General features: G+C 46.2%; 2 protein-coding genes across 3 annotated transcripts in view; one reads left to right on the forward strand and one right to left on the reverse strand.

The window, feature by feature from the left end:
• The window catches only part of SLC4A8 (solute carrier family 4 member 8), a 75,595-nt gene extending 66,848 nt beyond the window's left edge, over window positions 1-8,747 (forward strand). For both annotated transcript variants that reach the window (XR_007354052.2, XM_048831786.2), the window contains one exon: window positions 462-8,747. The gene's annotated coding sequence lies outside the window, so the exon portion shown is untranslated. The remainder of the gene's footprint in view (window positions 1-461) is intronic.
• A 6,685-nt stretch (window positions 8,748-15,432) lies between these two features.
• LOC125627643 (exendin-3-like) lies at window positions 15,433-21,265 on the reverse strand. The gene is made up of 5 exons (XM_048831968.1): window positions 21,090-21,265; window positions 20,222-20,330; window positions 18,268-18,420; window positions 17,159-17,227; window positions 15,433-15,728 (listed from the first exon to the last, which is right to left on the reverse strand). The coding sequence occupies exons 2-5, from the start codon at window positions 20,320-20,322 to the stop codon at window positions 15,719-15,721; spliced, it is 333 nt and encodes a 110-aa protein (XP_048687925.1). The 5' UTR covers window positions 20,323-20,330; window positions 21,090-21,265; the 3' UTR covers window positions 15,433-15,718.
• Window positions 21,266-22,889: the final 1,624 nt, after the last annotated feature.

Raw genomic sequence — 22,889 nt, forward strand, 5'->3', positions numbered from 1 at the left:
GTTCTCTCTGAGACCTGATCTGCCCGGGTTCAGCTTCTGGGGACAGGAGCCAACTCGGAGCCTACCGGAGGGGCGGGGGCTGGGCTCCGGCTCGCTCGGCCACTGTCCCAAGAAGCTGAGCCGGGGCTGGGGGGCAGCCTGCTGCAGCCACAGCCAGGTGCTATCACAGGCAGCTGCTGCACTGCACCGGGCAGCATCCCAGGAGAGGATCTGTCCCTGTCTCTTATGTCTCTGCCCCCTCCCCCACTCCTCCTCTCCCCCCCCAGGCCGGCTGCTGGGGGCACTGGACCCTGGGGAGGGTCACTTGACTCTTTGTGCCCCTCCCACGAGTTGCCCTTGGCAGAAATCCACGCCCTACCCGTGTGATTTTCCTATGTGCAGGAATGATTCAGCATCTGACAGCTGATGTTACCTTCTCTTGCCAATGAGGCCGTCTCTCTATGCTTAATTTTCCCATTTAGGGACCTTGACTTTGGCGGCGGGGGAGGAGATCGTGAAGATGACTCAGGGATGAGCCAAGATGTACAGACACGGGGAGAAAATACTCTGAAAAAAACGGAGAAAGGGGGAAAAAAAACCCACCACTCTCCTCTGGTACTTTTTTCATTCAAGTAACTGGATTCCCATTAAAGCCATTCAGACATTTTCAATGATCTTTGGTGTGCTTTGGTGGGCATTTATTCTCTTCAGACCAGCAAGCTGAGGTGGCCATGGCAATCGATGACAGTTCAGTGTTATTAAGCCTCTCTCTATGCGTGCGTTCTGTTCTTTTTGTGGTAGAGAGATTACTACCGCACAGCCATTGAGCGGTATAGATTTTCCATCTGATTTTCTTTTAAAAATATAAACTCTGAATGTACAAAATTCATTTTTTCTGGTCTTTTTGGGCCACCCTCCATTTACCGGTCTTCTCTTACTGGCTATTGGGCTGGTTGGGTTCTTGGTTAAGTTTCTGCAGTGATTTCTCTTCTCGTGTATTTTAATAGTTGTCACAGGTCCATCTAGCGACAGACCTTGGGGGGCCAATGCAATGGGAATATCTTCAGCAGATCTGGACCAAAGCTGCAAACTGGTTTTTCAGTGCACGCTCATTTGAGTTTTTGCAATTTTGCACACATTCTGGCAACTAAGGCCTGGGTTCAGCAAAGCATGCCGGCCGCGCTCGGCAGTGCGGTGCCTAATTTAGGGTGGATGATTGGCGGGATTGAGGCTTCTAAGTGTCTAAATCCCTTTTGGCAATGATACTTAAGCTCCTAAATCAGTTAGGCATTGCAACGCTGTGCATGGCGACGCCTCTAAATACCTTGAAAAATCTGGGCCTTAAGGACATTCTTAAGTCCCGTCGAAGTTCATGGAACGTGCTTAAAATGAAAAGCTCTCCTGATTATGTAAATGAATCGTGTGTGTTATGGTAGCCCCTAGTGGCGCTGACTAAGATCAGGGCTCCATTGTGCTGAAAGGGAGTCCCAGCCCCAAAGAGCTTGTAGTCTGTCTAGACAGGAGGGTCATGCGGGCATTGTTGCTTCTGTCGGCCGAGCTCCGTGCACGCACCGGGGCTCCTTGCATCCCTCCATTCCTCCCCCACAAGCTCCCTGAGTACCCCTTCCCAACCCTCTTTGTTTTAGGGAGTCCCTGCAACCCCCACCTCCCTCATGCTAGGAGTTTTGTGTACCCCCATGCCCCCTTCCCCCCCAGACCAGGGTCCTCCATTAAACCCCCTATGCCAGGGGCTTTGTGTACTTCCTCTCCCCCGCCCCTCATACCATGGGCCCCTATTCAACCCCCATGCCTGGGGCTCTGTGTACCCCCATTTCCTCTTCTCCCCCATGCCTGGGGTTCTGTGTACCACCCTTCTGCCCTCCCTCCCATGCCAGGGTCCCCCATTATTCCTGCTCCATGCCAGGGGCTTTGGGTGTCTGCTTTTTTCTCCCCCCTCCAAAGTACCTTTCTATCCCTCCAGATTGGAAGGGACGGACGGACAGCTGGGGTCCTCTCACTTTCTCTCTCCCTCCCCCTACCCCTCAAGGAGGGAGAAAGGAATGAAGCTGCCTTTACTCTCCCCTCTTTTTGACTCCCCCTGCTGGCTGAACATCTGCCCCCTGGCTGTTACACATCTCTCTGCAAGGAGAGTAAACAGCAGCGGAAATGGGTTTTCCAGTGTTCACCAAACTCAATAGGGTTCTGCCCGTTGATGCCTAGCATGCTCCCTGAACTTTCAGAATTGATCGGCCGTGGCATTCAAAAGTTATTGCGTTACTCACTGGCAGGCAAACAGAGAAAGGCCACTGAGTTGACTGTAGGGCTTTGTTTTGCTAGGCCAGCTCAGGGTGAGTGAGCCAGGAATAAAACCCAGGTGCCCTACGGCTCAGTCGTGTGTTCTGTCCATCAGGCAATGCTTCTTTCTTGCTTGTTCGCCTGCTTAGAGTTAAGCATGTGCCTGAGTGCTTTGCTGAAGCCGGGCCTATGTTAACTCACGCTGTGCATGGGAACAGGGAACATTGCAGACGATTCATAATGGTGAGTATTCATGCCATAAGCCTGCTTCGAAGAATCACCCTCGTCCTGTGATGGGCCAGAAACATTGGTTGTGACCTTGGAGGCCAATCAAAAAAGCTTGAATGCCGCAATGACGCGCCCCTGTGTGAGCGTCAGCCCAAGATTTGTTCACACCAGCTCTTCAGCGAATAGGTTCTAACCCTGCACGATTTGGAGAAAACTGCAGTCTCGTGGTGCTCACTTCTTGGGCGGAAAGAGGCAATGATAATTAATATGTCATCTGAAAACAAGAGCTGTCAGATGACTGTCATATCGTCTAGCTGTATCATAGTCTGGGGACTTTCTCTTTGTTATACCGCTTGGCAGCGTATCACAATCAGATCAGCTATCAAATCCCTTTTCGAAATCAGGGTTCGTCTGAAGGCCGCGTTCAGCAAAGCACTTAAGCACGTAACTTTAAATACATCTAGTTCTGTGCATAAGGGAATCATACAGGTGGAAGGGATCTCGAGGGGCCATCTAGTCCTTCATCCCAGTCTGGGGCAGAACTCTCCGTCCCGTTCCCCTGGAGCAGAGGGATTCTACAAGCCACAGATTCAGCTGGGGAGGATTCCACCGGTAGCACCATAAGGCTGTCCTCTGATGAACCCTCTGTACATCTCTGCAGTAGAGGGCATGCCAGAGCTGGGAAGGTTGCGTCAAAGGGCGCAGCGATCCCAGGCAGTGCTGTGGCCCATAGCTCAGCCCTGGGAGGCTGCCGTAACTTTGACAGGCCCCCAGGGGTTTCTAAATTACAGCAGGGGCCACTGCAGTCCCTGGTGCAGGCCAGGATCAGAAAGGCACAAAGGTAACATAGCCCCACCCTCCTCTGTGCGGTGCCTCTTAGAGGTACAACCCAGAATCTCACCTGTTGACTCTCACGGGCCTACTCAGATGCTTATAATTCAATCAGGTGCTTAAATACCTTGCTGAATCAGGGCTTCATTCTGCCCTTCTTACTCAGCCAAAACTCAGTTCCCATCGAATTCAAGAAGAGAGTCCCCAAAGGTTTGATTTTTCAAGATCAGGGCCCATGTTTTTAAAAAGCACATGGATTTCTTATTGGTGGAATCTTTTATGCTTTTTGCAAGCAAATGTGACTAGTCTACGATCCAGAGCTTTCCCAGTTTACTGACCGTCCTGCAGCGTGGATAGATGTTATGGTAGCACTTACTCACCCGAACAGGACTTGATTGTTTACTGTAAATACTTTCGCCTGCAGTGAAACTCACTCCAAACATATGTCTCCTTTCTTTTTAAAATGCTTTCATTTATTCCGTCCAGAATGATTGATCTGACTGATTATGATCATCCAGAGGGCTGAATGTGGAGCCCTGAATTATAAAACGAATGTACTTTGATTTATTTGCTTTGTAAATTGCTTTTTCAGCATCCATGATGTCAGTGTACATCGCTCATACTCTTAAAGGAATAGTTTCAGTGGAAATTTCTTCTTTTAATACAGTTGCCCGATCTACTGTATTATTAAGTGCCTGTGGAAAGTGTTACACAGGGGCCGAGCCTCATTCCAGCCTCGCTGGTGTAAAGTGGGCGTAACTCCATCATTATGCTGGCATCTGAATGGTGGAAGTGAGATCAGAATCAGGCCTTCTAAATTTAGCATAAGAATGGGGTGGTAGCGGGGAAAGATTGAATTATTTTTGCTACCCCAACAGATTTGGTTGAAGAGGAACCCATTGGGTAGTATTTTTGGGCAGCGCTTTATATTGTTTTCTTGTATCACAGTAGAGCTTTGTTATAACCCCTTGATCTTTACACCCATCCTTGTGAGATGGAAACTTTAGAATAGTCTTTTACCCGCCTATGGTTTTTATATATCAGACTGACCACCGCTTGTAGCGCGAAAGCTTTGGAAAGGATTTTTTTCTGTGGCTCCTGTTTCTGTGAAAAGTGATTTTCTCCAAGGCTTGCAGGATCAATTCAGAGCAGCCCAATGGCCTACAAACAGACTAATTTGAAAAAAAGTTCCTAGCTTGCAGCCAGTAAGTTTGGCGGGTGAAGGGGGGATCATGAAAATACAAACAGATCTTGAGAAAAGATGGTGAGGGAACCCAGAAGACTTCTGCAGATGGTTGACGGGACACCTGGCGGAGCGGGAAGGAAAGGAAGTTCTGTCGCAGGAGTGATGAAAGTGCCATGGGGTGGGAAAACTGACTTAGAATACCGTTTACTCGTCCCTGTTCCCTCACACACACTACCTATAGCAATTACAGCTATGAACCTGCAGTGGTTCTTATGCGCAGCTGCAGCTTGAAAATCCGTGCTGGCCAGGATCTAAAAGAGTTGGCCTGTTGGTTGCAGCTTTGGTTTCCCCTGCTGAAGCAGGGTCCTTACAGGGTACACATTGGGAATGTGGATGCATTACATCCTTCGCAACTCCTGCCTTTGCTACTGCGGCCAGTAAGATGTTGGCGACACATTTACCGGCTGCCTCCATTGGCAAAGGGCTGCCTGGTTCCCTCGGGCACTTGCATAATGCCCTCCTTCAGCTATTGAATGATAAAGATGCTAATAGGCTTGACTTAGTCATCAGGCAACCGCAATCTGTAGGGTGCTGCAGTAAGGACTAGGGTCTGAGAGATCTAAGGCCCCTTGTCAAAAGCTGGGAATCTCCCTCAGCCCAGAATTCAAAGATTGATAGATCAGAAGGGTCCATTTTGATTCTCAGTCTGATGCAGGGGTGGGGTGGGGTTCCTGATCCAGTCATCCACCAAGGGCCCACTGAAGCATAGCGGAATTCCAGTCCTCTTCTCTGCTAATGACCATTAGTGGGGAGGGACCTTCAGGTCAACTGCCCTGGGAGCTGAAAATGTGTCAGCTCAAGGAAGCAAAAGGCCAGGCCTCTTGTTCTAGCTCTGCTTTCCCTTCCCTGATAACAGGCCACTTGGGTTTTATTCTCACTCCTGCCTGGCTGCGTCTGCACAGAACTTGTGACGGCGCGGATCCATTAATGTAACGTGCTATTTTATCCTGGACGTCTGTGCCAGTGTAACCCATCCTTACGCAGCGAGGCTGTCTGTGTCCCTCAAGTGGTTAGACGTTCGTGAGTCAGCTACAACCTTTGAGCTGAGGTCGAGGGGGCGCGTTCTTTGCATTCAGATCCAGAAGCACTTGTAGGAGTAAGGACCTGCTGTAGCTGACCCGTCAGTGTCTGAAACAAGCATCTGCTCCTTCATTAAATAAGACTGAAGGGATCATTGAGTCCAGTCTCCTGTTACCGCATATGCTCATTTATATCATTATTCCATATAACGATACAATCCAGTCTCCTGGTCACCCCATCATATAACTCTATTCATAAATGTATCAAGCTCTGTGTTCAAACTAGTTAGATTGTTTGCTCCCGCTGACCACGCCAGGGAAGAAAAATATAGCATGGAGAAAATCCATGATTTTCCTGCCATTTTAAAAAGAAATGAGAGTTCCGTGAAATAATAAAATGGCTTGTTTATGCAATGGTTACAATTGTTTCTACTGGACAGGAGAACACTTATTTCTATATGCTTTCTCTAAAAAATAACTACTGGGTCCCTTTAAGTGTCTTTAGCAACAATTTTTGTTTTTTACTTTAAAAATGAGAGCACTATGGAGTGGTTGAAAGTGATGACATTGCGCAGGGAGAGCTGGCTATATCTTTAAAAGTGGCCTGCTTTTGCTTGTATTACGGATGGAGTAAAATGACGCACATTGTGGAACTGTTTACAACACAGCCACAGCTGCCTTCAATACCACATCCCCTCCTTTTAAATAAGTAAAACCCAACCTACAGTAAAACTGCAGAGCTTTGCCAGGAACTGGGCCCTCAGCTAGAATCAAAATAGACAGTCCCAGTCAAGAGACGTAACCAGTATGGCCAGTCCCCAAACTGTTCAGAAATCATGAGATTGACTTAAAAACCATGAGATCAAGAGAACCAAAAACTAACAAATGGGGAGGGCGGGGAGGAAACAGTCACATTTTGGGTTCATTTTGCCTTCTAGTTTCTGAGCCTGTAGGGTGCTCTCAAGTCATAATTTCAAGTTTTTCTCTGCAACCAGGAAGGCTAGAAGCTTTTTTTGTTTTATGAAAGCTGAGGTTCTTGCATAACAACATGACTCCAGAAGCAGGAGCTTTAAGGAAAACACCAAAGATCCCGAGGGTCAACATCAATGTTTAGCTGCCATCTTCATTGCCTATGTTTTGAGCATGCCTCTGTTTCCTACCACGTATCATGATTGGTTGACTTGTTACCTAACGGTAATGACTAGATAGCTGACCTGTTTCTAGAACAGGACATGCAGAAGCAGGTTGCAAACACCAAAGAATCTAATTACTTTGTAATCCGTCAGCTAAAGACATCCCATAGAAAGGCTTGGTTCTCTGCTCTTCTTGTGCAGTCATTTACACCAATGTGAAGGGCTTCTATTCTGGTTGGCCTCGTGTGTTTTAGAGCCTTGCATTTTACACTTGGCACTGGGGTAAATGATGGAGAATCTGTCCCATCACTGATTTCACACTAGATTGATAACAAATAGAAATGTGTGAGTCCCCTTCTTCTTCCACTGAGCAGGGTCGAATTGTGCAGCTCCCCAAAGGATGTAGGGCAGTGTCTCTGCGAACACTTCAATGTCCAGTCCCCAGCCATGCCTCCTCTTCTACACACATGCCTAAGGCCTCACGGGGGCATGGTGATAGACCAATCTTAGTGGAGAATGCAGGAGCATGGGGCTGGGCTGGGGAAGGTACGGGGGTTTATGGGGGATGTTGTGCTGTGGGACATGATGCTGTGCTGAGGAATGTGCTCTGGGGAGAGTATTCAAAGGGATGCTGTGTGGGGCGAGAGAGATGATACTGTGCTGAGGTAATGGGGCGGAGGTAGCTATGCTGTGATTGGGAGGGTGCTGGACAGAAGGGCATGAGATGTTGCGGTGGATGGAAGACACAACAGGGCAGAAGGACTGATAAAGAACCTCTCTCTGGAACAACTAGGTGACCTTTACTAGAGCTGGGCGAATCACATTTCATAAAAGATCTTTTATCTTTTTGCATCTCAGGGCAAAATCTTTCTACCCGTGCATCATTACTAACCTTTCCCTTCCTTTAAAATAAATTCTTTGTTTTCATTCATTTCAAGCATCGCTCTAACCATTTCATAGCTCTCCTTCGAGGATTATTTTTACATTCTGCCTTGGCACTACTGATAGAACTAGCTCCTCCAAGATGATGAAGTCAGAATCCCACAGTGTTGCCAGCTCTTGTGATATTCTCACATATGTTATGTTGGTGTTTTGATTTGAAGGTCCAGGTCCTGGAGTCAGGTGATGACATGAGAATCTCAGCTTTTATTTAAGAAAAAATCTAGCTCTCATGGTTGAAAATGTTACTCCAGTGAACCCTAACATTAAAAAAAACCATCAGGACCTCCCCTTTACCCCCCCCAATTTATCATTTCAAAAATCTCATGCTTTTAATTCATCTTGTAATTTTGGGAGGGTCTGACTCATTATTTTTGACTACTCGAGGTTGGCAATACTGTAATACACTCTGGAAAGATTTTCAAAGGCACACGTGGCTGTTTGGTACCTAACTCCCTTGACTTTCACTACAAATTAGGCTCCTAATTCCCATGTGTGACTTTGAAAATTTCCCTCTGGAGCAAAATGTACCATCAGCTCAAGGTGTTTTAAATGGGCACCGTTTCTCTTTTTAAACACCTATAGTACCAAGAAACAGAGATGATTTCTAACGGGTGGATTATTTTACATTCACATAAGTTCATGTCTTTGCTCGCTCTCGTAAGGCATATTTTAATAGTCCCCTGTAAATCCGATAGATCTAATTTGTTTGATTTTTTTAGTTCAGAGAATGACGAAGGCTGGGAGGAGTTAGACACCAAAGTTCGCGAAGGGAATCTGATGCCTAGTTCCCTTCGGTCCCCGTGAAATAAGAGCTAAAGTGAAGTGCATAATAGTCTCTAAACAAGAAAGGGAAAAAGGCAAAATGGTGCTGGCACATTTTTTCTAGTATATTTTTTTCCTCCTCTTACGCTACATGTAGAAATGGAGAAATTTATTTTCTTTGTAGAGATACCGAAATATATTTATTTTGTTGTAAGAGATGATGTAGTTTGCAAACACTCCACATTGTAAATAAAATGGGGAAACAGTATGGAACGACGTGTTATTTACAAATTAAACTGTTTGCTAAAAGTCCGACATGTGATTTGATTGAGTTTATTTCAGGGTTGGGGGTTTTGTTTGGGTTTGTTATGTAAAAAACTGTTGCTGTCTCGTGCTTTGTGTCTGTGAAATGTTGCTTGGTGATCGTGGTACCTCAACAGTCAGAACGGTGCCTGTCTTTGATTGATCTGTAGCTCATCGAAAATAATGGAAACAAATAATAAAAAAAATTTGTTTGACTCTGTGTGCCACCTTCAGTGTATTTGAAAGAGAAAAAATCTTTCTGTTGGAGAGAACATAAGTACGGCCACACTGGGTCAGACCAGAGGTCCATCTAGCCCACTATCCTGTCTTCCGACAGTGGCCAATGCCAGGTACCCCGGAGGGAATGAAAAGAACAGGGAGTCATCGAGTGATCCATCTCCTGTCACCCATTCCCAGCTGCTGGCAAACAGAGGCTAGGGACACCATCCCTGCCCATCCTGGCTAATAGCCATGATGGACCTATCCTCCATGAATTTATCGAGTTCTTTTTTGAACCCTCTTATAGTCTTGTCCTTCACATCATCCTCTGGCAAAGAGTTCCACAGGTTGACTGTGTGTTGTGTGAAAAAATACGTCCTTTTGTTTGTTTTAAACCTGCTGCCTATTAATTTCATTGGGTGACCCCTAGTTCTTGTGTTATGAGAAGGAGTAAATAACATTCCTTATTTACTTTCTCCACACGAGTCATGATTTTTTAGACCTCTATCATATCCCCCCTTAGTCGTCCCTTTTCCAAGCTGAAAAGTCCTAGTCTTATTAATCTCTCCTCCTACAGAAGCCGTTCCATACCCGTAATCATTTTTGTTGCCCTTTTCTGAACCTTTTCCAATTCCAATATATCTTTTTTGAGATGGGGCGACCACATCTGCACGCAGTATTCAAGATGTGGGAGTACCATGGATTTATATAGAGTCAATGTCATATTTTCTGTCTTATTATCTATCCGTTTCTTAATGATTCCTAACATTCTGTTTGCTTTTTTTGACTGGCGCTGCACATTGAGAGAGATGGCAGGAATCCGAAGGGGAGAAGGGAACACTGAGTAAACAGTGCTGGGGTGGATTTGCGGACATATCCAAAGGAAACCACAGTTGTGTTCGACTGCTTTTTCCTTTTTTGTGGAGGAAAAGCACTGCACCAAGGAGCTCAGTTTTGCGGGGCGGGGCAGTGCACTCTGACCCTGATCCAGATAAGCCCTTCAGCATGTGCTTAGCTTTAAGCAGATGAATAGCCCCATTGAGCTCAATGGGACTTCTCAGATATGGCAAGTTAATCAGGTGTTGTTAATCAGAAGTTGCTCAGGGTAACATTTTCAAAAGTCACGCAGGATCCTAAATTCCATTGACTTTCAGTGACACATAGTCGCCTAAGTGACTTTTAAAAATGGAATTTAGGCACCTAAATCCCATTGGTGCTTCCCTTTGAGAAGGAAGAGGCCAACGTACCTGGCTCGAGAAGGCACCTGGCCTCTAAATGGAGGTGATCGGCAAGTGAGAGCTGCCTAAAAAACAAGTCTGCAGGAGAGAGCTACAGGAGACTCTGTCAAGAGAGCTGAGTTCGGCAAAGAGCTGGAGCAGAACCGGTGGTGAGAACTGACCAAAGCTGGGGAAGGTTTGGTCCATGGGACCCTTAGGAAAAGGAAAGATCCAGCTTGGTCAGGCCCTGCCTGAGCAGGGGTCGGACTTGCATTCCACTCCCCAGGCTTCATTGCCTACTGCAGGTAGCCCTTGAGGTGAGGACTGGAGTGGAGAGCTGCCGGAGGGGTGAGGAGGACAAGGGATGGGTCCTGGAGAGCGCTTCCCCTGAGGGACCCTGTGGGGAGCTCTCTTGGGGGTAAGAGTCAGGGGATGGCTCACTCTCAGAAGGACGACCTGGAGTGTGGGGCCCTGGACTAGAGACAAATGGAACTGGGGACATAGTACTGCTACTGATGCCTGCGTGGGGGACCTGGAGGTGATGTCCCAATAGAGAGGACTGGGAAAACTGAGGAACCTGTATACTTTGACTGTGGGTTTGCCGAGAATGGTTTTACGACCAGGGTTTTGGAGGAACTACTGCACTGGGGTGTATATGAATAAATCATCGCCAGAGGAGGGACTTTGTATCTCACACCGAGGGGCTATGCTTCTTTTGTGGGCAGGAAAAAAGGGAAACTGAGGCAGGTGTGCAGGTCATGCTGTGGCCTGCCACTGCAGGGCGCCCTAGGCAGGGACACCCTATTACAGTGCTTTTGGATATTTTTACCCTAAATCTCAATGAAAATGTTTAGGCACCTAGTGGGAGTTTCAGAAACACCTTGGCACCTCGATCTCATTAATTTCAGTGGGTGTTAGGTGGCTAGATGCAGAACTGTCAAGAGCAGGGAAAGGGAGACAATTGTACTGGGGACCTGAGCTCAGGCCCCCTCTCCCCAAATCTCTGTGTAAATCAAATGAAGTGGGAGGGGGGCGGCCCTAGCAAACATGACGTGCTGGGGCCCCAAATTTCTCCCAATGAGCCTGCCTACATGCTTTTGAAAACCCCAGTAGGTGCCTAACTACCTTTAAAAATGTGGCCCTTCATCACTTTTGAAAATGGGACTTAGGCTCCTACAGCTACACAACTAAAAATTGTTTCAGGTTGAAACAAGTTTCAAGATTCACAACTAAAAGTTTTGAAATTTCCAGAAAATCGAAATGTCAGCAGAACAAACCCCAAACCATTTGGGGTCGACTGAAACATTTTGTTTACATTTCAACCATTCTTCACATTTGAGTTTTTTTAAAAAAACGAAGTTTTGAAATAAAAATTTCAGAAGGAAAAATTGAAATGTTTTGATTTTTTTCAGATTTTTTTTTTTTAGGGTTTTTTCCAGCTAAAACAATTTGGTGAAACTGACATGAATTTGTGAAATATTTTGGTGTCATCAAATCTGCATTTTTTGGGGGCCAAAAAAACAAACAAAACCCCAATTCTACTCCTACAGACTTAGGACCAGATTTTAAAAGGTATTTGGGTCCCTAATGGGGTTTTCAAAAGCCAAAATGAATGAGATTTAGGTGCCTTTTGATCCTGCTAGTTACCTTAAAAAAAAAATTGAAAACCTTACCCAAATCCACCACAAATATCGTTTGCCGCGTATTACTCAACAAACTCTACAGCCTTTGGCTTTTATTCAGCAAGATACTTAAACAAGGAGCAAACACTAAACCCATGGAAATCAACCTTAAGCTTGTGAGGAGTCACATGGGATGACTTGCTTGCTTAATGTTGGGCAAACACCTGGCTGAGTCAAGGCCTGAAGGGTGTAACAGAGATCCAAATTAAAATGCACTGTGAATGCAACCTGTTTTGCTGATTTTCCTGGGCACAAGAGACGTGGCAGAGTGTAGCTGATGTACAGTGTCTGTAGGAAGAGTGTATATAACTTGCGGGTGAAAAAAGGACAGTGGAGAGAAAGGGTGTCCTAACAGTAGAGAGAAAGCTTTGCCCCTAATTATTGCAAAAGCGGACAAGATCTTTTGTCATTTAGCTTGGGGGTGGGCTGGGGAGGATTCGTGAAAGAAGCGACTAGCTGATTCTAAATTAGGCAGTGTCTGTGTAGCACAATAAATGGCTAGAGACATAGACGTTAATCTGATGCCATGGGCTAGGCCAGCCTCTCCTCACCGATTTCCGTCAACACCGTCCCCAGCTCTCCCAGCTTTTCTAACAAGATTTATTCATGTTTTCCCCTTTTCTTTTCATGCCCAGCTTCCCAGCACCCTACTGTATAGACCAGGGGTGGGCAAGCTTTTTGGCCCGAGGGCCATATCTGGGAATAGAAATTGTATGGTGGGCCATGAATGCTCACAAAATTGGGGTTGGGGTGTGGGAGGGGGTGAGGGCTCTGGCTGGGGGTGTGGGCTCCAGGGTGGGGCCAGAAATGAGGCATTCAGGGTGTGGGAGGGGGCTCTGGGCTGGGGCGGGGGGCGTGCAGGCTCCGGCTTAGGATGTGGGCTCTGACGTGGTGCTGGGGATGAGAGGTTTGGGGTACAGGAGAGTGCTCCAGGCTGGGATCGAGCGGTTTGGAGGATGGGAGGGGGATCGGGGCTGGGACAGGGGGTTGGGGCATGGGGAGAGGCTCAGGGGTGTAGGCTCCGGATGGCGCTTAACTCAAGCAGCTCCCAGAAGCAGTGGCATGTCCCTTCTCTGTCTCCTATGTGGAGGCTCAGCCAGACGGCTGTGCATGCTGCCCCATCCTCAGGCACAACCTCTGCAGCTCCCATTGGAGTGCCGGAGCGGGCCATTGGAGTGAGGCCATTGGACCGCGTAGCAGCTGGAAGGGGGCCATGCCGCGGCTTCTGGGAGCTGCGTGGAGCGGTCCCCAACTCTGCTTCCTGGCTGCAGTGCCGGAGTGGGCCAACCCCAGACCCTGCTCCCGAGTGGGAGCTCGAGGGCTGGTTTAAAATGGCTGGCAGGCCGGATCCGGCCCACAGGCCATAGTTTGCCCACCCCTGGGATAGACACAGTGTGACCTTATCACCTATGTCTTTAGGAAGCCTCTCAATGGGCTTAACCTTCCCCCATGCACTTAAAGATTTCTCAGCAGTGCAAGAAAGGAGTCCGGCTCCTGTTGGGGAGTTGGATGCCTGACTCCCAAACTACAGCGAATTCCCCCAACTTCTAATGGATTAAAAACAAAAGAAGAAGTTGAAATCCACAAATGTAGTGATGACCGCTACAGAGCACAGCTGTTGAGTTCTTATAGCAACATTCCTGCATTTTATTCTATGGAGCCGCTTAGGAGAGACATTTTATTTCAGTTTTAGATTCACTTTGTTTCCCCCCCTTCAGAAAGGGGCGAGACACCTTTAATAAAGTCAAGATTCAGTGATGAGAATCTCCTTTCTTTGTCAGCAAGTGCTATAAAACAACGACAAGTTCTACAAACCCTAATGCAGCTACAGCTGTTTTTGGGGGGAGAAGGTGTTCACCCCACAACAGCCCGGAAGCAGGGGTGCTGGAACAATTTGTATAGTGGGGGTGCTGAGAGCCATTGGACCAAACTAAATCCGGGATAGGATGGAAACCATGTCAAACCAGGGGGTGCTGCAGCTAGGGTGACCAGATGTCCCGATTTTTTAGGGACAGTCCTAATTTTGGGGGCTTTTTCTTATATAGGAATGTATTACCCCTCCCCACCCACACACACACACCGTGTCCCAATTTTTTACACTTGCTATCTGGTCACCCGAGCTGCAGCACTTTAGTTCTAGCAACTATGCCTGGAAGAGGTTAATGAGGCTGAGAAGGGGCCAATTAACCAGCTAAGGCCACAGCTAAGGGGAATTGGGTGCCCAAAGTAAGGATGACGATGCTCAGCTGAGAAGGAAAAGGTGGAGCTAGGATGAAGGCTAGCAAAAGAAAGGGGCTGCAGGGAAGTAGCTTGCAGTTGTTCCCTGGGAGTTAAGAGGTATGGGAGAACTGAGTGATTTGCAGTTATTTCCTGAAAGCTGGAAGCTGTAGGAGGGAGTCCAGGAAAAGAGCAACAGGATCCTACAGTTGCCCATTAGAGGGTCCCTGGACTGGAACCTGGAGCAGAGAGTGAGCGTGGGTTCCCTTACCAGCCCTGGGGAAGTGGCTCCATAGGAGTAGCAAATGAGAAGACTGCTGATAAGGAAAGATTTTGGTCCCCCTGGAAGGGGAAATTCACACAGTGACTTGGCTGGAGGGTCAAGTCATGAAGAGGGAACAGGCTGAGTCACGGCGAGCTGGGGAAGGCAGAAGCAGGGAATGCCGTGAGCAGTGGAATGGGGCCTTGGACCTGGAAAGAGCTAGTCCCCTGAGCGGCCAGGAGGAGGTGCTATCTATGGTGAGTGTACCCTGGGATGGGGGGAAATGCATAAAGCCAGCAGCTGTGCTCCACCTTTGGCCACGTGTCCCTGACCCCCATGAAGTCAGAAGACATGTCTGGATTGAGCTAATGCCTTGACTTGGCAAAGTGCCTGCTGAAATCCCATGGACTTCAATGAGACTCAAGCAGCTGCTTAAAGTTAAGAAAGTGCTCAAACGGTGGCTTTAGGGCAGAACATGGACCTGGTTCTGTGGCTATAACCTGGAACAGGGATCCCCAGGAACCATGTTGTATTCCTGGCTAGACTGTTGGGTAATCTTGGGTAACTCAACTTGCCTCTGTGCCTTTAGTTTCCCAATAGAGATAATGATACTTACCTCCTCTGTAAAGTGCTCTGAGAGCTATGGGGGAAAAGTCTTCTTATATAAGAGCAAGGCATGGCTATTCAATCTCACCTAACTGCATACTTTGGGGCTTGCAGGGGTGTCCTTTCTAACCTGAGTCCAACAGGCTGAATTATATTTACAACTACCAGTCTTGTCCTGTTTGCATGATATGAAGTACCTACGAGCCCCCATCACGGACCAGGACCCCGTTGTCCAGCTGTTGTACAGAGCGATGGCTGTCTTGGAGCAAAGGCCTTTCTCACACAGGCTTATGTTAATGTTTAGCACATGCTTCGGGGTGTGTGTATGACTTGAAACCTTAAATATCTTTGGCCCTTGGATGCTGTTTTGTAGATTTCTTCCCCCCTCCCCCCACTAAAAATTCCACTTGGAAAATTATCAGGATGACTTACTCTAAAATATGGCAGATCTTGGCTTGAAAAAACAAAAGGCTTCATTTAGCATGGTTTTTATTGTCATTTACGAGAACGTGCAGAAACTCTGGTGCCAGAGAAGCAGCCTACAGACAACACTAAAACAGTAGTGTAAAGGGTCGAAACAAATCGGCGTGCTGACATCATTTCATCACAGATGTTGGATATTTCACTATACCTTGTCATGACAATACCCGGGGAGCCATGAACACTTAGTACAATTCAGTTTCATTGAAGAATCCTTTGATCGTTGTCAGATGTGACTAGATCCACTAGACAGCTGTGGGAAGATCCTTCCACAAAGCTGATTTCTTGGTCTGGTGGCTAATTGGACCTAAGAAACAAACACAGAACGCCATAGGAGCTCAGAAATATAGGGCAGTGAAACATGGTAGTGGTGTTAGCCGTTGCTGTTCAGCGATTCCTGGGACTGCAATGGATGGCTTACATTTGGGGTTAAAATAAGTATAGATTTCCTCCTAAATCAGTAGCTGCTAGGTCAATACTTTAGACAGGGTCTGGTTAACGTGTACTGTTTGCTACCAATTTATTTGTTGGGCTAGAAAGATAATTAAGTCACCTTCTCTTTCTGTTTGTGAACAGTCTGCAATCAGCTGACAGCTGTTTTGGTTTTAGTCTTTTATTCACGGAAATGCTGCCCCTTCACATGCCTCAGCACAGGGGAGTAACGGGGCATAAAGCTCCCTCTTTTTCTCCTGTGCAGCCTACCAGTATTGCTACCCATCAAGCACTGTTGTCAGCCTACTACTACCCTCCCTTTGCCAGTGGGCAGTGAGCAGCTTGGCAAGGGCGGGGAGCCTTGAGTCTGTCCCATCAAACGCATTGGCCAAAGCAGCTGAACCAACACGGAGAGGAAAATGGTCTGTGCCAGGTATGACTTTCCCCAGCCAGCCAGGAGGTACCAGGGACTAGAGTAATATGGAGTCCGGCTCTGCTCTGGGCAGTCTAACTTACACCCTTACCATAGTCTAGTACTGCATTAGTTCCATGAATTGTTTTTGCTCGGGAGATTGACTGGCCAACACTAACAAAATGTCCAGCTCAACCGGTTAGACCATATACATAGGTCTATGGGGCTGCTAGGCAAAGGATTGTCTAGCTGAGAAGGTAGGAGCCCAGGGTTTCTGATCTGAAAGCCCCTCGTTCAATATCTGTTGCTGATTTAAATAGAATTGCTCAGACCTCTAACGCTTGGTACTAGAACTGGTCAAAAATGGCATCTGACACTTGTTTTTGTCTTAAATTGGGATGAAAAATTGAAATTTCATATTTTTCTGCAGAACAGAAATGCCAAAAAATGTCAGTTTGGAAACACCGAAAAATCTCATTGAAACATTTTTGCTTTGATAATGTAGAAGTATATTTAAAATTAATATGAGAAAATCAGAGCAATAAACCAGGACTGTCCAAACAAAATAGGCCATTGCAAATTTGAATGATTTCAAACAATTTCTGGGGAAAATATCTTTGATATCGATACGGTCGCATGAAACATTTTGACTTTGACCCAATGTTCTCAACCCGCTCTGTTTGGGACAGTCTTCCCCAGGCAAAGGGAGTGTGTAATCCAGGCTAACACCCCCCCCCCCCCCCCGCTGCAGGGGCTCAAAGTTTGCTACTGACCTCAAGCTGATGTACTGGTTCTTTAGCTCATGGTGTCTGATTCAGAAGTCAGGACAACCCAGCTGTGGGAGCAGTTTGCAAGAAATAGACGTTTGGAAATTCAACGTGTATCTGACTTACCTAAATAGTGAGTGGTCAGAAGGGAAGGAGATAACGTTGTGGTCTCCTTTTATGTACCTCTTTGTAGAGCTGTGGAAAGTAAGAAAAATCCATCTGTGAATGTACTAACTGTGCAAAACAGCCATTCAACCCTCACTCCTTGGTATACTGCATTATTAAAGAGCAGAAGAAATTATTTTTTATTTATGCCTTATCTTTCCCTTCTGCCCGATCTTTTGGAAACTCTTCCCCCTTAAAAACTGCCCCTCATTGACTTCTGTTCTACCGGTTCTGAGTCTTCCAGCCAAGACACCTGTGCCCATGTGCTTGCCCCCCCACAGCTGCCCAGGCCGCTTTGGAGCATTGCCATTTGGGTGATCAGAGGGGGATTCTGGTACCCTCAGAGGCCCTGTCTCTATGCTATGTCTACACTGCAGCTGGGAACAGCAGGCCTTCCAGCCTGGGTAGACGGTCATGTACTACCTCTGCTCGAGCTAGTGTGGAGATTATGGCCTGGGCCAGCCACCTAAAACACACCCAGGGGGTCAGGTGGGCTTGTATTTAGGCAACTATTTTCAGTGCAGTAGCTCGAAGAGAGCTAGCCATGACTGTCTGTCTGCCTGGCCTAGGAGGCATACCCCAGAGTTTGTCCTAAAGAACCCAGCCTTGACTCCTCTCTGTGGGAATCTGACCCACTCCCCATCCCGCAAGAAAATTTCCAATGAAAATTTTGACAAATGAAGAGAGGTGGCTTTTTTTTTTTAAATTAAACATTTCTACAGAATCTTCAAATTTTGTTGGGTGGAAATTTTGAACCCTGAAAAATGGGCCACTAACGGATCCATTTTCTGGTTTGGGCCAAACTATTTTGGTTTTTGGCCAAACTATTTCGGTTGGTGAGTGTTCTGGCTTTTTGACAAAAGATCAAAATCTCCCACAGAAAGCCAATACTTGCATGAAAAAATTCATTTTGTCAAAACCCCCAATTTTCCACTGTGAAACAGCTTTGACGGAAATCTTTCGAGCAGTCCGAGGCTGTCCCCTTCCAATCCTTGAGTCACTCAGTTCTCAGGAGTCTGCCGAGAACCGTGTCCCTGTTCTTCCATTTCAGCCATATTCCACTTGCATACCTGTAACGTTTCGTGTTGATAAGCCAGTGCACAAAGTCCTTGGCCTTCATCTTGTCCAAATATCTGGTAAAATCACTGGTGAAGGTGCCTTCGGAATGCCTCTTGATGTTGGAAGTAAAACTCCGAGCGCTTTTCGATTCGAAAGATTGCCATCTGTTTGGGAGAGAGGGATGGGGAAAAGTTAAGGAGGGTGTTGGGATGGGATGGGTCGGGGTCCTGTGGATAGCACACCGTAGTGGCAGTTGGCAGGCATGAATTCTGTTCCTGCCCTTGCTGCTGACTTGCTATGGCAATGTAACTGTATGTAAGTCACATCCCTTTCATCCTGTGTGTGTTTAGACTAAGTTCTTCAGGGCCCAGACAATCTCTTTCTGGATAGTATCTAGTGTAACAGGGCCCTGATCTTGGTCTGAGCCTGTAGGTGCTACCATAAAACCAAAACATACATTTCCTTACATAGAGCTACACTATATACAATTAATAATACCTCACTCTTCTTTAGTGCGTCTACTGTAGATCTCAAAGTGCTTTACAAAGGGAGTCAGCATCGTATCCACATTTTATAGATGGGGAAACTGAGCCATGGGGCAGTGAAATGATTTGCCCAAGGTCACCCAGTAAACCAGTGGCAGAGCTAGGAGCAACCCAGCTGTGGAGGGGTTGCAAGTTCTTTTGGAGGATAGGATTAAAATTCAAAATGGTCTGAAGTAAATAGGATGAAATTCAATAAGGACAAATGCAAAGGACTCCACTTAGGAAGGAACAATCAGCTGTGCACATACAAAATGGGAAATGACTGCCTAGGAAGGAGTACTGCAGAAAGGGATCTGGGGGTCATAGAGGATCACAAGCTAAATGAGTCTGTGTAACACGGTTGCCAAAGAAACAAACATCATTCTGGGATGTATTAGCAGGACAGGAGTGTTGTAAGTAAGACATGAAAAGTAATTCTTCCGCTCTGATTAGGCCTCAGCTGGAGTATGGTGTCCAGTTCTGGGTGACACATTTCAGGAAAGAGGTGGACAAACTGGAAAAAGTCCAGAGAAGAGCAACCAAAATGATTAAAGGTTTAGAAAACACAACCTATGAGGGAAGATTGAAACAAATGGGTTTGTTTAGTCTGGAATAGACTGAGGGGGGACATAACAGTTTTCAAGTACATAAAAGGTTGTTACAAGGAGGAGGGAGAGAAACTGTTTGTCCTTAACCTCTGAGGATAGGACAAGAAGCAATGGGCTTAAATTGCAGCACGGGAGGTTTAGGGTCAGACGTTAGGAAAAACGTCCTGTGAGGATAGTTAAACACTGGAATAAATTGCCTAGGGACGCTGTGAAATCTCTAACTGGAGATTTTTAAGAACAGGTGAGACAACCACCTGTCAGGGATGGTCTATATAATACTTAGTCCTGCCAGGAGTGCAGGGGACTGGACTAGATGACCTCTTGAGGTTCCTTCCAGTCCTATGATTCTATGATCACCAGGGCTCCTAGACGATACTGCAATGCATAATGACATGGTCCATATTCTGTGCTGCTTTCCTAATACACCTCACCATCTTATTCACTTTTTCATCTGCTGCACATTGTAATATGCCGTATCATCACCTGGCAGCAAAGCCAAATAAAACAGAAAGAAAAGGAGGACTTGTGGCACCTTAGAGACGAACCAATTTATCTGAGCATAAGCTTTCATGAGCTACAGCTCACTGCATCGGATGCTGTAGCTCACGAAAGCTCATGCTCAAATAAATTGGTTAGTCTCTAAGGTGCCACAAGTCCTCCTTTTCTTTTTGCGAATACAGACTAACACGGCTGTTACTCTGAAACCTGTCAAATAAAACAGAGTAATTGACATTGTTAAGCTGTATCTGATGGTAGCATTTCTGATATCTCCACCTACTTCAGCCCAGTACCACCAACCCATGGTGTACTTGTCAGTCTCAAATGCACCTTACCTAGACTCATCGGACAAATCTTTGAGGACAATCTGCCAGCTGGCTGGGATCAACACCGCGATTACTAGTCCATATAGGTAGAGCCACTGTAGGCTTTTCATTTGGCCTTCTGTACAAGAAATAACACCCGACGTTACAATTTGCCAACAAATTAAAGCCAGCCTTAGCTGGATGAATCACAACACAAGTAATTTTAAACTGCATTTCCAGCATTTTGATGGGTAGAAAATTAGATCCTAGGACCTGGTTGCCTATAGGCATATATAATCAAAAGTACATGATTACAAGAAAACAGCTGTATATTTCAAAGACTCGTTTAATGGTAATAAACCTTACCCTGCACTCCTGTCTATATGGTCCCCATTACCACAGCAGCTGAGCACCTTACAATCTTTAGTGTATTTTATTTATATATATCTACACACCCTTTAGAAGGTCTAATTAATAATGGTTCAAAGGTTTGAAATCAGGGGTGCTGGAACAATTTTTATAGTGGGGATGCTGAGAGTCATTGAATCAAATTATAAACCCAGTAGATGATGGAATCCACTTCAAGCCAGGAGGCATAGCAGTGTCCCCTACGCCCCTAGTTCCAGCTCCAATGTTTGAAATTGCTCATTATCCCCATATCTTCCTTTAGCTGGTCACTTCTAGGACAGTGACACATTACTGAAGCAAGTAAATCAGACTGTTTCCTGAGAAGGTTAGTCAAAATCCAAATGATTATTTAATTTTTTTTTAAAAAAATCTCCCTAGTTTTATGAATAATTTAGAATTTCTAACCCTTTCCCTACCATCAGATACATCACCCTGACTTCACTTCTTCAAAGCGCTGAAACTGGATACTAGGAAGGGGGAAAAGGCTTACCTTGCACAAGAACCAATGTTCTCCTAAAATCAGAATCTTGTTTTCCTTGTGCAAACCGGTTGTGGCTAAACTCTGCTCCTCACCAGTGCTTTTAAGCTTGTTAGCAGGATGCTAAAAGATGACAGGTGGGTCACCGGTACTCTGGTTTTTAGTTCCATGGGTCGTTATGAATCATTACATGTGTTTTTTTTTTTTTAAGTGGGTCTATTGCAAAACCTACAGTTGCCGCATTTTTCAACGTCCGCCTTCAGCAACTTGTTTTTTACAGTGCTCGGACCAATCAACCTACCTATCAATTTTTCCCTTGTAGATAAACTGGTCCCTTATTGCCACAACACATCCTATGTGGAGAAATGATTTCTGAGCCTGCAGGGTTTCTGTTCCAAACACCTTTCTGCTCAAGTGAAAAGAAAAGAGCGAGAGTGCCAAATAAACCCACCCCATTTTGGGACAAAAATACTTAAATAGACAATCTTCCTTGATCTCTGGAAGATCAGCCATGAATCTCAAATAACTTAACAGGGATTCAATACGTGTTGGGGTCCTGGCTCACAAGCTTGCCACCTAGGTGCTCTTGCAATATAAATGAATAAGGAATCTCACTGTCGTATAACGACTTACTTAAATTATGGTCCTGGATCGAACTTGTCTACTGAGGATAAACTTTCCATCCCAAGCCCTATTTTGGCCACCTCTAACTTCCCCTGAAACAACAGGCTAGATGCTCGGCTGGTGTAAACTGGCATCACTCTGATCTTGATGGAGCGAAGCCGATTCAAATTAGCTGAGGATCTGGTCCCACTTTTGATTTGGTGCTTGTTCTCAGACCAGCTCTGGGGAGTATTTTGGAGTTGATCAGACCAGCTTGTTTTGATAGCTGTGTCCTGGGGAAAGGACACGGTGTTTTTTCCTTCTGTGAAAATTGTTCTAATCATTTCTATATCACTGAAGCTAGAGAAGGAAAACTACTTAAGAGTCATCCAGCCCAGCCCCCTGCCAGGGCACTATTATCCAATATGGCCTCTGCCCCAGTGCTCCCTGCCAATGCGTGAATGCCACACTAGTCTTTGCAGTGAAGAATTCTGCACAGGTTTGCTGCAAGTCCTTTTAACTCCCTCCAGCAAGAAATCCATTCAGGCTGGAAGGTGACTGGGAGCAACTTTACACCCTCTCCTCAGCCCTACTGTGGAGGAATCATGCTGTCAGGTTATTCACCCCCTACCCAGGAGTCAAGGGAGCTGTGGGGAGATACTTTATGCCTAGGGCAGAGGTAATTGTCAGTGCTTGTATTGCATCCATTGTTGCCATTTGTAGGAGCTGTCCACCGGCTTTGGAGGGAGTGAGGCAGCTGCAGGTTTGCTCTTGGGGAAAGCAGGGCTGAGAGACCTGTCTCTGAGAGTTTTCAGGTCTAGCATTAAACACTGGTGGACAATTTCTGTTGCCTGGAACTGTTGGAGATTTCCCATTACCCCTGTGAGCTAGGTTAGCCTGGGACTCTACACACTCTTTCCCTAAGACCTGGGCCTGTCGGCGGCCCTTTTTGTCTCATTTCCCTGATCTTCCAGTCTCATGTTGATTACAATGCTATTCTGGAGCAAATGTTTGAATGGCGGAACTCCAGTGGGAATTAGAATTTTCACCACCTGTTTAGAACTGTGTAAACTGGAGTCCAACTTTATTGGTCCTCCAAATCTATGGACAATGTTACATACCTTTTTTTAACAATAGGTTATGCTCTTTAGATAAACTACTGGCATTTAATCATGTGTGGAATCGGCCAGAATTTTTTGGCTGAAACTT

Source organism: Caretta caretta, chromosome 20, assembly GCF_965140235.1.
Source record: "Caretta caretta isolate rCarCar2 chromosome 20, rCarCar1.hap1, whole genome shotgun sequence".
Lineage (NCBI taxonomy): Eukaryota > Metazoa > Chordata > Testudines > Cheloniidae > Caretta > Caretta caretta.